Here is a 14,947-nt window from a genome sequence, read left to right as displayed (position 1 = left end):
CACCACTATCAGCATGTAATTGTCCAGAATGCAAAGTGCTGCTGAGTTTTGGATCTATTGTGTATCTTATATTCGCTTGTTAGTTTCTCCCAGGGCAGCGGAGTGGAGAGGAGGGGCTGCTGCGCTGTGCTGCACCGTGCAGCTTCTCACCTCTGACTGAATCCTGTCTCCACCGTTTCATCTCTCAACTTGTCCCGCGTGAGAATGGATGCGTTGTCCTACGGTCGGTCGGACCCAGTAAAGTGTCAGAAGAATGCGGTCGGACGTGGAACCCGTCAGTAAACGGAGTGTCTTTGGGCGTCGGTGATGAATTTTGCAATTGGTGACTGCAGAAATTTCCAACGTGTCGACTCGCCGCTTACTGGTGCGCTCTTGGAGAGGAAGAATGAACATGTGAATGATTTATTTCAGCGGCTCAAATAACTGATTCGGTTCTTTTTGTTCACTAACTTACAAACAGTACATTGTCACAAAGTCGTACAAGTGGAAACAGGATTAATTGATTCATTGATTGTTTGTTTCGCTTGAGGAGGAATTCATGCGCCGATAGCTCACGGGGCCAATATGCCAGAATGGGTCCTCCACAGTATTTATTTCTCTGTGGACTTCTGTACACCCAAACCGACGGTAAGCTTATGAATACATATATTACTAATTGTAAAAATGATGTCTTGCAGAAAGAAACACCGGGCTGCAACCTGACGCGTATTCTTCATGGTCTTGTTAGTTCTAGTGCATCAAAAAGATACCGAGTATTTGGATGTACAGTGTATTTGCTGTTACTCTGAAATTCGTGTTTCAAATCATAAATGCACCATGCTAATGCGCCATATCACAAAGGTTCATTCAGTCTTGAGGTAAGATATTGTGCCAGACCAACTGCTTAATGGCTAGACAAAAGTTGCTCATTTATTCATAAGGGCTGCCCTAAATGAACACATTTGTTACTGGGGTACAATTGTTGGCAGAAAAAAATGCCCGTATTTTAGCAAGTATTGTGGTTTGAAATATGTGCTGGCAGTCCACACTAAACTTTTTGTATTCTCAAAGAAAAAAAAGACCTTAATTCATTTATCTATTTAATCAATTCACCTCCGTAAATCTCATATGCTGGTTTGCCTTGCACTGGTATAGTCGGGCTGTCCTCGACTAAGGAAAGTCGACTCACACTCATAAGATGTTGTCGGCTGTAAAACTGGGTTTCTCCACAAAGAATCCTGCAAAAGCACAATTTTTCAATAATTTGTTTACCAGATATCTACTCAGAAGTTTATTGAAAATAAGTAATTCGGCATGAAAAGAAAAGCATAAGAAATGACTGATTGTCTAAAGAAATCTTAGAACAAAATGACCAATTAATAGTCTAAGCGGGGTCAGCCCTATTTTACAGTGCTTCAAAAGTGTTGCAAACGTATCCTGTGCTCACAGTTGGCTGTAATGGATTTATCTTGAGTCATAGTCTGTGTGGCCTACAATGCAAAAGGTTGCTCAGGCAGATGAAGGAGCTGTCCTGTAGCTGAAATGGCTAATGTGCCATAAAGAAGTTGCTTACTCATAGTGTATATTATGGACTGTTTGTGTCTACAATACATGGAGCTACTGTGCATATGTACAACTGCAGCTGTACCTAAGAGATATATATCAAAGCTTGTTGACAGGAAGTGTCCTTATCATGAAGTGTTCTTTTGTACCACTTTGTCCCCTGTAGCCCATATAACATAAATCTGTGTCAGTGGAGTAAACGAAGTGCAGGTGTGGATTTGGGTGGTTCCAGGACACTGGAGTTGCTGTGTTGCCAGTGTGTTTGGTACAGCACATCTGTGCAATCTAAAGCAAAGCAATACATTGGCTGAGCAATTAAACTTACAGTATCTTAGTGGCGCTTATAGTGATCTGTTTTTGTTGACAAATACAGGGAAGTGTTGATTGAACTCTTTTATTTTGGAGGCTTTAATTAGAGTATTCAACTATTGGATTAGTCGATCGATGGAAAACTAATTGGCAACTATTTGGCTAAGAGATTAATCATTAGTCATTTTTCATGCAGTTTTCAGCCTTTTCAATGTGGATATTTCCTGCTTGTCTCTGTTTTATATCATATTAAACTGAATATCTTTGGGTTTTAGACTGACAAAGCAAGATATTCAAAGATCTGACCTTGGATTTTGAGAAACTGGCCTGGGATGGACATGTTTCACAATTTTCTGACATTTTATATATGAAATTAATAGATTAATGTAGAACACTTAATTAATTAATGCAGATTAATTAATAATGAACATAATTGTTTGATGCAGCCCTAGCTGGTGTTTCTAATATTTTGACCACCCCATTTGACATGTATTAAATCAGTTTGAAAAAGTCTAACAAAAAAACTAAATTAAGATTGATTGCAGGGCCATTGCAGCTTGTAATCAATTATGCAGATATGTGTAGTCAGGTTAGTCTGTGTACATTTCTGCCTTTTTGATTAGTTAAGAAAGAGGCACAAATGATCCAAACTGTTGGTGTCTGACTGGCAAAACTGTAAATCTGTAATCTATTAGGGAAGATAATGCTGAGGGTTTGCAGTCTGTCCCCAATACAATCCATATTACACATACTGTGTGCCCATTTTCACTATTTGTATCCATCCATCACCATGTCTTTTACAAATATTACTGATTTGGAATTTGCAGGGCTCAGACAGATTTTGTGTTTGTGACATGCAAAACTTACTTTTAAAACGACAAAGAGCCAGAAAGACAGGTGCATTTTGCTTGACAATCAAATGAATATTTTGGTTATAAAAGCTAAAATTGAGTTCCTCTGAACTCCACTAGTAGACAGATGTCACCTCAAAGTGACTTTTATTAGAGTGGTCCCTGCTTACAAGCCCGAACATGTTCCTGACCAGCTTTTTCTGCCAGACCTTGAGTTTCAGCTTCAGGACCATGGACAGATCCCCACAAACATACTTTTTTGGCTGAGAAAAAAAGACAGACTGGGTGTACACAAAGCTCGATGCTTAGCAGCTTTAGGTAATCTTAGGCCAAAAGTAAGGATGCACGATGATATCGGCTCATCATCTGTATCGGCAGATAAAGGCTTTCAAATGAAACACGGCATCGACCAGAAATTAATAAAATAAAATAAAATGTATTTATATAGCCCAATATCACAAATTATACATTTGTCTCAGTGTGCTTTACAGACTGTACAGGATACAACACCCTCTGTCCTTAGACCCTCGCATCGCACAAGGAAAAACTTCCTAAAAGAAACCGGAAAAAAATGGAAGAAACCTCAGGGAGAGCAACTGAGGAGGGATCCCTCTCCCAGGACGGACAGACGTGCAATAGATGTTGTGTGTACAGGATAAACAACATAGTACAAATACAACATTTGACAAAAATGATGTTGTGTTGAGAAAAGAGAAAGTTTGGATGAATCCAGGAAAATGTCAAAAAGGCATCCCGGTGTCCAGCAGGACCAGGTCAGCAGGCGCAGCCACGATTCCTGATCCTGACGTAAACTTTATCAGTGGCAACCTGCCACATGAAAGACACAGAAACTCAGAGGATGATGCCCCGGATGCTGTGTTAGTAACATACATTTACATAAATGCATACAGATAGAGAGGGAGAAGAAGAGAGAGGGAGGGGAGGAGAGAGGAAGAGAACGAAGAGGAAGGAGAAGAGCAGGGAGGTGTCCCCCGGCAGTCTAACCCTATAGCAGCATAACTAAGGGCTGATCCAAGGCAAACCAGCCCTAACTATAAGCTTTATCAAAAAGGAAAGTCTTTAGCCTACTCTTAAATGTGGAGAGTGTGTCTGCCTCCCGAACACAAACTGGAAGCTGGTTCCACTGGAGAGGAGCTTGATGGATGAAGGCTCTGGCTCCCATTGTACTCTTAGAGACTCTAGGAACTACAAGTAACCCTGCAGTCTGGGAGCGCAATGCTCTAGTTGGTTTATAAGGTACTATGAGATCTTTAAGATATGCTGGAGCCTGACCTTTAATTGATTTGTAAGTCAGGAGAAGAATTTTGAATTCTATTCTGTATTTTACCGGGAGCTAGTGCAGAGCAGCTAATACAGGAGTAATATGATCCCGTTTCCTAGTTCTTGTCAATACACGTGCCGCTGCATTTTAGATCAACTGAAGAGTCTTAAGCGACTTTTTGGGACAACCTGATAACAATGAGTTGCAGTAATTCAGCCTTGATGTAACAAATGCATGGAGTAGTTTTTCTGCATCATTTTGAGACTTATTTGTGCAATGTTACGTAGATGAAAGAAGGCGGTCCTTGAGATTTGTTTTATGTGGGAGTTAAAAGACAGATCCTGATCAAAGATAACGTCAAGATTCCTTACGGTGGTGCTGGAGGCCAAGTTAATGCCATCCAGAGCTTCTATGTTATTAGAAAATGCGTTTCGGAGGCGTTTAGGGCCAAGTATAATAACTTCAGTTTTGTCTGTGTTTAACATCAAAAGGTTGCTAGACATCCAAGTATTTATGTCCTTAAGGCATGCTTGAAGTTTAGCCAATTGATTGGTTTCATCTGGTTTAATTGATAGATATAATTGGGTATCATCCACATAACAATGAAAGTTTATAGAGTGGTTCCTTATAATATTGCCCAAAGGAAGCATATATAAGGTGAATAGAATCAGTCCAAGTACAGAACGTTGCGGAACTCCAAGACTGACTTTGGCTGTCATGGAGGATTTATCGTTAACACTTACAAATTGAGATTGCTCAGATAGATAGGACTTGAACCAGCTTAGTGAAGTTCCTTTATGCCAACATAATGTTCCAGTCTCTGTAGTAGAATGTCATGATCAACAGTGTCGAAAGCAGCAACTGACTAACAAGACAAGAACAGAGACAAGTCCTTTGTCTGATGCCAATCTGTGCTATGATGAACTCTAAATCCATATTCCAGAAGATGTCCTCGGAAATGACAGGCCGTTATGTTACCATAAAAATAAATACGGCAGCTTTTACACGTAACCTAGTAGTTCTCTAATTTTGCTCTATGAATTTGTACATTTTGAAAAGCATTGTATTGTATGTCTGTATCTGCCACTGGACCATCACGTTAACGGCATAATAATGTGTTAATTCCGCTAAAGGAGAGACTTCATGTTCACTGCAATTAGGTGGAAAACAAATATGCACATGTATCAGTATCGGCTTCAGCAATTGGCCAAAATTAGTCAAATATCGGCAGCAATCCAATATTGTGCATCCTTAGCTAAAATATAAGCCACATTGTTGAACATTTTCTAAATGTATCCATACCAAGAATCTTTTTTCAAAACATCAAAAGATGTATAACCTGTGCTTAAAATGGCAACTAAAGGAGCCACATAGAAGAAGAAAAAACCCATCCAGTCATTTCTATCCCCATTTATTAATATTCAGGGTCATGGGGTGCTGGAGCATGCATTAAGCAGAAAGCAGGCAAACCCCCTGGACAGGTTGTCAGTCCATCACAGGGCAAACAGACTGTCAGGACCCCACGGGAGCATCTTGTTCGCTGACAGTACAAAACACCAAGCCTTCTAGCCACCCACAACTGAAATCATCTAATTTCAATTATGTTGTCTCACAGCACAAGTCAAATTGTACATTAGCCACAGTGGGGACTGGGTAATGGGACAACCAATTAGAAGAAGTCAGTATTGTCCTCGGACTGTGTGGTTGTGTGTGTGTATACACACAGATGCTACTTACCCAAGATATAGGCTTTTAAAAGCATATAAAAAACCTGCCATCTGTAGTATCGCCACTGTTTGGTATGTTGGTGCCAGCTAATGGAATGCTTTCTGTCAACAAACCTCTTAACATTATAGACAGTCATGTCAATTTTACTCACATTTGCAGCTTTATTTCTGTTGCTGTGGTAGCAGCCAATCATCACGGTTGCCTCTGCAATGTCTAGGATTTGTCACCATCAAAGGCCAATAGGCAAAAGACCATGTAATCATTTTCATTAATTTATATCTTACTTATTTCTTTGCGTTATGACAGTCCAAAAAGTATTTTTAAGCGACTCAAAAATCACTTTCTAGGTTTGTTTTTGCATGCAAACAATGCAAAAAGGAAGACCTTTTAACACAGATATCATAATGTCCTCATACACCATGAAACAGATGAGAGCTGTGATGCTGTCGTGCCTGTAAACAAACACAGTGCCACTACTTTAAGGTCACTCATCTGTGACATTTAGAGGTAGAATTCACGAAACAGCATCGAAAGTGATCTAAGTGGCCGAAGAAATATAAAGAGTGAGCAGAGTTTGTTAACTGGGTTGTGGTTACACAGATGATTATTTTATTCTCATCAGGATAGTCAGGATTATTCTCCTGACATTTGCTGAGGATTGACTTTCAAGCACTCAGGTTAAAATCTAAATAACATACATGTTCGTATAATAATGAAGCCTTTAAGGAGAATTTGTAAAATGTGCATATACAAAGTGAAAACAATCCTTTGTAGCAGTCGCTGCTCGACACCCACTGAGACAACATGTTTGATGATGTCAGTGTTTGATTGAACGTGTTAATGAAAAAGCTAATGAGATGTAATGACTCCTCAGCTCCTGTCTGTGGAAGTAAATATGGGAGCCTGAGTGTAGTAACACAACATGTAGTGCAGCCAGAACCCAACCCAACACTAATCAACTTTCCTTTCAAGGTCTGGCATCAAATTATACTTAGTTTAGTCTACCAATCACATTAACAAATGTGTTTATATAATGCTTCCTGTTTAAAAAGCATGGCCATATTATGTTAGGGAGAGATGTGAACTATATAAAGCATTTATTATAAGTTTTCCCTATTTTCAGAGATATGCTTAGGGCTGCAACTAACCAATATTTTTATTATCTATTAAAAAGCAGATTATTTTCAGAAAATAGAATATAGAAAATAGTGAGAAATGTCCATCCTAGTTCGTCAAAGTCCAAAGTGATGTCTTTATATGTCTTGTTTTGGCAGTCCAAAACCCAAGGAACGTCATTTGAATATAATATAAAAGAGAGAGAAGCATAATCTTCATGTTTAAGAAGCTGGAAACAGCATTTTCTGCCATTTTCACGTAAAAAATTACTTTAACGATTAATCAAATATTGTTGCCGATAATGTTTTTGTCGATCGACTAATCAATTAGCTTACTAAATGTTGCAGTTCTATATTTGACTCCACATTTCTTTCTGTCATCTTATTTTAATCAGCCTGGTAATCAACAATTCCCTTTCATGTACCGTTTTTATTTTGGGGATATTTAGTAAGCGGGTGCAGTTTTTGCACTGCCCTTTGCACTCTTTATGCCCATTCGAACTAAATATGTATGTAAATGTATCGTTTTCCCAAACATACTGCTGTCAATGCTGCAGCAAAATTAAAATGCATAACTTATGTGTATGTATTTATTGTATCCTCTCTAGGGTCTCGTCTTCGCCAGGAAGACTTCCCTCCCCGCATTGTGGAGCACCCCTCTGACCTCATTGTGTCCAAAGGGGAACCAGCCACTCTCAACTGTAAGGCAGAGGGCCGTCCAACCCCCACGGTGGAATGGTACAAAGATGGGGAGCGTGTTGAGACGGACCGCGACAACCCCCGCTCCCACCGTATGCTGCTGCCCAGCGGGTCTCTCTTCTTCCTACGTATCATCCATGGGCGACGGAGCAAGCCCGACGATGGCAGCTACGTGTGCGTGGCCCGAAACTATATAGGAGAGGCCGTAAGCCGGAACGCATCTCTAGAAGTAGCACGTAAGTCTGAGTTTTCCTCATATCCCTGTGGGCGCAAAGGTACGACTCTGGTCAAAGGAATCTCACTGTTGCATGACAATACAATGGAAAACTTGTTATGCAGTCTGTATTGAGGTTGGTAACCTTTTATGGGCTGTTTGAAGTGGTAATGTTGAATCTGAAAATGTTAGTTTATGTTAAATTAAGCATAACATTTCTGGGCTGCTGTGCCGAGAGATCCATATACAAGATGTCATCTCTCATAATATGAGCAACGTCACCTTTCCACCTAGTATGAGTGCCTCGTCGTGTGCATAACATGTGTGCGCATATGTGTGTGAATATGTTTACAGACTCCTAGTGAGACCTGTTTGGATGACCTGTTTGAGTAATGTATGGGCAGAGCTGTGAATCGCTCCGGGGTCGGGAGAGAAAAGGGGGGGGCAGGATTTTAACCTTGCTAACTCTCGCTCACTGTTTGGATTTGGAAAGATGCAGCCTGCTCCCAGCCAGTTCTCTCCCTGTGTGGGAGAGAGGCGCTCTGGGCTATTCACATTTCCATTATGTGCTAAACTGAGCTGATTTCTTGCCATGAACAAGATGCACACACGCTCGGACGCACACACAGATAGACATGCATCCACACACAAACACCCACACTGTCTCTCCTGCTCTCTGTTTCTCACTCTCATTGAGGTGCAGAAAGTAGGGAATTCCAGGCAAACAGTGTATTTGCATGCCTTTTTTGAATCATAAAATATTGGAGTTTTTGCACCTAATGGCTTGACTATTTTGTATCCTGCAGTTTGTTGTAATAGAAATTGGACTCTCACCTTCAGGATTATGGTTTTCACAGTTGTGTTGAAAACTGTTGTGGCTTGCGCTGGTTTGTCACCCACTCTGGAACCTGTATTTGGCTTTTTGGGAAAATAGGAAGTGGGAAAAAAAGAAGAACAATTCTGAGATAAGAGCCTATCGCAACAAAGTCGAGGCATTATCTGAGCTCTTTGTGTCATTTTCTGCGCCACAACGTTCCTTTGTCTTATTGCCTTCTCCACATTAGACACTTGTATTTCTATTGTCTTATTTTACTGGTACTGTTTCCTCTCCTTCCTCAAAAATCAATAGTGGTGAACTGTCCTGGAAATACTAATGCTTAAGGAGACACTTGAAAAAAAAGGAATGTGTGTGTGTGTGTGTGTGTGTGTGTGTGTGTGTGTGTGTGTGTGTGTGTGTGTGTGTGTGTGTGTGTGTGTGTGTGTGTGTGTCAGGATACAGTATTGGCTTTTACGTTTAAAATGAGACAGTGTGGCGTTTGATATTCTAGTGGATTACTATCCAGTACCAAAGCTACTATAACAGTCTCTCTGCCTCACTTATTTACACCGCACCATATGTCACATTTACATTATACATCTTGAACAGCACAGTTGTATTTAAAGATAGTGACTGACTCTCTCGCTCATAAGGAAACCAGAGACCCAAAACTGTCGTTATAGTGTCAAGAGACAAATGTTATAGCCGCTCCGCTGATTTCCTTGACTGAATAGAGGCCAACTTCATGAACACAATGACTGTGTCAGAGTGATTTTGTGGGGATTTTCTCCCTCTCCTTAAATACAATAAAGCTCATTTGTATTTCCGCAGCTCAAACGGGCATTCTGAATTTATTTTCTCAGTTAATTGTCACATTCATTGTAAGCGTAGAAGCTGCAATTATTATTGACAAATCTCTTTTTATAGTTGGAAGAGAGGTACGCTATGTTTCAGCAAAACATATAGAGGATAAAATAACAATCAAATATTAAATACCACACATATAGGAGCTAAATCTAAATATCAGGAATATGGCTTTCATTTGAACTCCACAGGAGCTGTCACATAGTCTTGAATGATGTATTGTAGAATTTTGAATCGTTTGTTTTGAAGCCTTATTTAGGTCTCTTCATGAATTTGTATGTACTTTTGCTATAATTATTGAGGCGGTGCCATCTTGTGGTGTGGGGGCGGTCTGAGGGATTAGTGTTTGCACAGTGGAGTGCATCTCATAATTCAATAAATCTTTATATTCCCTGGCTGCTTTTTAACTAAGCAGACCAACCACAGGACCTAAATAATCCATTTCCAATGTACATTAAATATCAAGTATCTGCTATTTGACTAATGTGTCTAATTTTCCTTTGAAACTGGATAATAGCATAAATAAGCTTTGATTTAGTGGTCGAGTTTAAGGGGAGTAGGGTAAAGATTGAAACTAAGAAATATCACTATGAATCTTCCCCACATGATAACTTACATTAAGACAAATCTTTTTTTGTATTAAAGATTTTCTAAAATGTTATGTTTAAATATAGAAATGAAGTTTTCTCTTATATATGTTCATTTGCATACATTTCCAGAACAGACATATGAACATTGGATAAAGCCAAGTTCAACATTTAGATTCTGTCAACAGCCATAACAAATATATTTTTTTACTATGTTTTTAGAAATAAAAGGCTCTGAATGATATATGAACAGACCTCTTTGAAAACCTTCAGAATATAGATAATAATGAAACTGGATTATTTGATTTAGGCTAAGTGCTACTGAAGTGGAGATTTGTGGCTCAGATAAAGAGAAAAAAAAAACTAATTTTGAGAAAAAGGTCTTAAAGATGTGTTTTGTAAAATTCCATACATAATAGATATCACAATGAAACATCTCCAGCTGAATACTTACATTAATCCAATTATGTTTTGTCTTACAAGCTTTCTGAAAAGTTATGTTTCATTATGCAAATGAAGCATTATCTAATGCTAAATTCCTAACAAAGAGTTGTTGAATAAACACCAAAATATGTATTTTGGATGTTTTTTTTCCACTAGTCTGAAAGAAGCCATGACTCAACATTGGGCAATTAATGAAAAAAAACAGTATTCTTGCCTCTAGTGTCTCCCCTTGAATCCCAATTGCCTCACGTTCTTTCATGTATTTTGATGGTCACTTCCTAGTTTTTGAAGCTATCCAGATATCTTGTTCAAAACTTTACGCACAATTTTCCAGTCGAAATAACAGACACTAACCTATTTTGTTTTATGTTGTCTCCTCTTGTGCAGACCATGTCAATAGGTTGTTATTTTCTGGAGCTTCTCTTACATAAACAAAACAGTCTGTCCAAGGCAGCCTCTAGTCTTCTTTGTGTAACTCAGAACAACATGGCTATAGGGATGCATAATCGCATGACTCCTTCAGGGGCTGCAGGATCCTGCCAGTATTGCTGCAGCCAAAGTTGTCATGCGATGCTGCGGGTGGGAGCGAGCGGGTAGATGAAAGTGCGGTGGGGAAGCTCTGACAGTGAGACTAGCTCAAAATGCTCTGTTTCCTTAGTGTCCACACACATCCTCATTTTTTCTAATGGGCTGTAGTCTTGTATCTCAACCAGTAGCTTAGAAAATGTAGCTAACTTTAGGGGTGCTGCTCCCCTGGGCACATTTGTGCTGTACAAGCTCAATTTTGGTGGTTCGTCATGCATTTTATGAGCTTCAGTCTGACTGAAATTTGAAGGGGCATTATTCATTCCATGTGCTGCAAAACATTTCAGCTGTTTAAGATGGTTGCAAAGCTTAAAATATGTAAATGATGGGGATATGCAAGAAATCTACATCTGTCAGCCTGGCAAAAACAAATAATATACCTCATAACAGTTGTTTGTCTTATAAATTAACCAAGTACTAAACAACACTTATTTCTACACTGTGTTTTTTCCATACACGTTGCACAGTAGAGCTCATGACAAATAATCAATAGACAGTAACCTAGCAGAATCATATTCTATGTCTTGTGTTGTACTGATCTTCTAAACTGACTGTGGGTAAGATTGCAAAAAAGGAGTATGCCAAAAGAAAATACACTCCAAATGTCAGTTTTGAGATTATTTCTAACAGTTACGCTTGTTCTTTTCGTGCCTAATGATCCAACTTCAGGCTCACTTCAATACAACTGTGATGTCTGTTACAACAATATGAAAATACTTGTATTCCATCTGCAGAGTTAATTCATCTTTTCTAATTATTGTAGTGTGCTGTAGATATTTTCCAGAATGGAGGATTTACAAGGGAAGTGCTTTGTACATTGAGCACGTATCTTACTTTAGCTGAAAATGACTGAATCTAAATAAGAATTCTAAAATCTATGTTTTTCTCAGACTGCAAATGAGAAAGCCAAAAGGAAGACCCTGGAGATTAGCAAATGTGATCCAAGACCAGTAAGGTAACATGCACTGCTTCAGCTGATAGACCATCACTGGGCCACACATTTGGAGTATTGAGTATAGAGTACCCTTGTTGAAATTATATTTCCTGTACCGTTGGGTGCATATTTGACACAAATGATAACATCAGCCATTTCACAGAGAAATGAGGCTCTGTCTGTTTATTATTAGATGGTCTTGTATTTTTGTTGCTTGATAAACAAGACTCTTTGTGTTTCTCGCACAGTTGCAGCATGTTACTTGTTCCTCACATCCAAGTATGTAATTTTAATAATCAACAGTCACCTGCTGTCCATGTTTACAATCATACGTGGCCAACCACAGAGCCAGCTTTTCACATCATCAGTCTGTTTATTCAGACGCTGCAGCTGAGCACTACTTCAGAGCCACATCAACAAACAACTGTGCGACCTCCAGGCCACCAGTGGACTGGCACTAATCATCAGAGTGAGTGGCTGTTGATGGAATTAGAAAAGCTCGCGTAAACTATTACGAAGGGACGGAAAGACATAATAAACAGTGATGTGTTGAAGGGAGGTGTGGGTAGAAGGGCGGCGGATGCAAGGGTGTTCATTAATACAGAACCCATGAGCAAGATGGCTCCCCCTCAGTTCGACTGTGCTAAGTGAATCAGAAGTATAGTCACTCAGACAGATGATCAATTAAATCCTCCCAGTGACAGGCGGCCTTCAAACGGAGCCACACTGCTAGATAAGTCTAGTGTCTGCATTGTGTTTCTTTAGTGCACTATGGTAATTCTTTTGATGAGAGGTGCAACATGCTAGACATTTATTTGAGATTTTAGTAGAATGAGTGGAACTAAAGCTTATGAGTACAGTTGTGAACTCTTAAGTTGAGATCTACAGAAAGAAGCCTGTAATATAAAACATAACTTGAGAATTGTTACAAAGTTTGTTGTCAAGCTACTAGTACTTGCCAAGCAAAAGGGAGGTCATGCAATGTTCAGTTGGAGCATAACACAGCATACACTGGGCAGATGTAGGTGTTGGGATTGGCAGCAGGAATTACAAAAACATATCTTCAAACTGGCCAAAGAAGATCCCCAAACAAAGACGGGTCTGCAGCGTCTCTGTGAAACTGTACTGTTCGCCATGTTAGCAGTTGCTGCTTAGCACTAAACATAAAGTAAAAGCTGAGGCTGATGGCTGATGTTAACCTCCTGATGACACTAAATGGATGTTTGTATCACATTAGGTGCCAATCTATCCAGTAGATGTTGAGGTATTTCACAAGATACGTGAAAACTATAGTCATTAGGTTTCATCATATGGGGATCATGAACGTCTGTAATGATAATCCATGTAATAGTTGTTGATATAGACCAACCATCAGACAGACATGGTCACCTTCGGCTAAAAAAGTCCGGCTACCTCAATATTTTTTATTTTATTTACCGACCCATGCATGAGCATTCGAGAGTCCTGTAGCACTCACAAATGTATCTGTAATTTGCAAACTGCAATCTCTAGGAAGAAGTGCTCGCAAACCCCTTTTGTAAAACAGGCGGTGGTCGAAGAAGTCAGATCCTTTATAAAATCATATAAGTATTGTCAGCTAAATGTACTTACAGTATCAAAAGTAAAAGTACTGATCATGCAGAATGGCTCCTTTCAGATTGTTAAATTATTACCAAATCTTATATTATATTGTAAATATTTAACTAATAAAAAGACGTTGTAGCATTGTATTGTCGTAGTTTGTCAATTTGGAGCCAATTATAGTTACTTTGTCTCCTACTGGGGGGATAAGTAATACCGTAGTGCATCAGATCATGTGTTTTATATGTTACATGTAGTTTAAGCTGTCAGATAAATGTACTGCAGTAAAAATAACTATATTTCCCTCTGATATGTAGTGGAGCATAAGTATAGAATAGCAGAAAATGGAAATACTAAGTACTAGTATGTCAACCACCGTTGGAAACGGCCGGGGCACCAACAGCTGAGTGATCCCTCATGCCAACACCAGTGGAGAAAACATTAGCAGTGAAGGATAACCAATGCTTAGGAACTGTGGGTGATGAGAATGACATCGTCCCATTCTTATCTATCCAACTCTTAAGCGAAGATATATGTATTTTATGTGTTGCTATAAACTGGTCAACACTTCACCATATGCAAAATACCCATGTGAATAAACAAAATGTTAATCTAGATACTTATTAACATTATTCATTTTAGGCCATAAAAGTTATTTAAATTTGACCTCATCTTGTGTAGTGTCTCATCCCTGTTGAGAAATCATCCGCGCCCTCATTCCCTGCTTCCTTGTCACTGTGTTCTCTTCAGTGATGGGCATTCCTTTGAGCCATTCAGTGCCGTAGACTACGCAGTAAACAACATTAGCCTAATTGGCATAATTTGGGAGTCAAAGCCATGCTTTCTCCAGGCATGAAATAGTGTTCTCTTCCAAAGTGCATCACATGGAAGGAATTATTTATCCCCACCTCCGTATTTGTGCTTTGAAACTGGCCTGCACCACGTGCACAGTGGATTAGAAAGTATTTGTGTTTGGTCAGGCCTGGGTTCTGGTTGTGGTCAGCCATTAACATATTAGATGCTTAGTTAGCGCTAGTAGGGAGATTCTGAAAATGTAGCACACCACTTACAGTAAGGTTCAGTAGGGATTGTATTGGGAGGCACTCTAGTGTTTTGGAAAGTGGCAAGTTGCCATCAATCATGCATTTCACTCTTACCCATTGACAACATCCAAAGTTAGTTCCTGCCAGCCCTGTGTGTTCCCAGGCAGATTGTCAATGTTTTCTGTGAGTAGATAGGTTGGCCACATTGCACCATCTGTTGCCAGTCCAACAGCCCTCCTGTGTACTTATCCCCTGTTTGCCTTTCTCTGCTTTGCTCTCGTTAAGCTGGTTTGGCAGTTTTGTGAACCAGGCAAATCAAAGCGTTTTTTTCTCAGCTGTTAAGGTGTTGAGG

At 39.5% G+C, this 14,947-nt stretch overlaps 1 protein-coding gene across 1 annotated transcript in view; it reads left to right on the top strand.

Moving 5' to 3' along the window:
• The first annotated feature begins 305 nt into the window (after positions 1–305).
• Positions 306–14,947, top strand: part of LOC115019125 (roundabout homolog 2-like) — an 87,539-nt gene continuing 72,897 nt past the window's right edge. The window contains 2 exon segments of the mRNA XM_029448497.1: positions 306–627; positions 7,436–7,762. Coding sequence (XP_029304357.1) covers positions 573–627; positions 7,436–7,762 — 382 coding nt within the window. The 5' untranslated portion in view covers positions 306–572.

Source organism: Cottoperca gobio, chromosome 14 (genome assembly GCF_900634415.1).
Source record: "Cottoperca gobio chromosome 14, fCotGob3.1, whole genome shotgun sequence".
Classification (NCBI taxonomy): Eukaryota; Metazoa; Chordata; class Actinopteri; order Perciformes; family Bovichtidae; genus Cottoperca; species Cottoperca gobio.
This window is presented reverse-complemented; position numbering and strand designations above follow the sequence as displayed.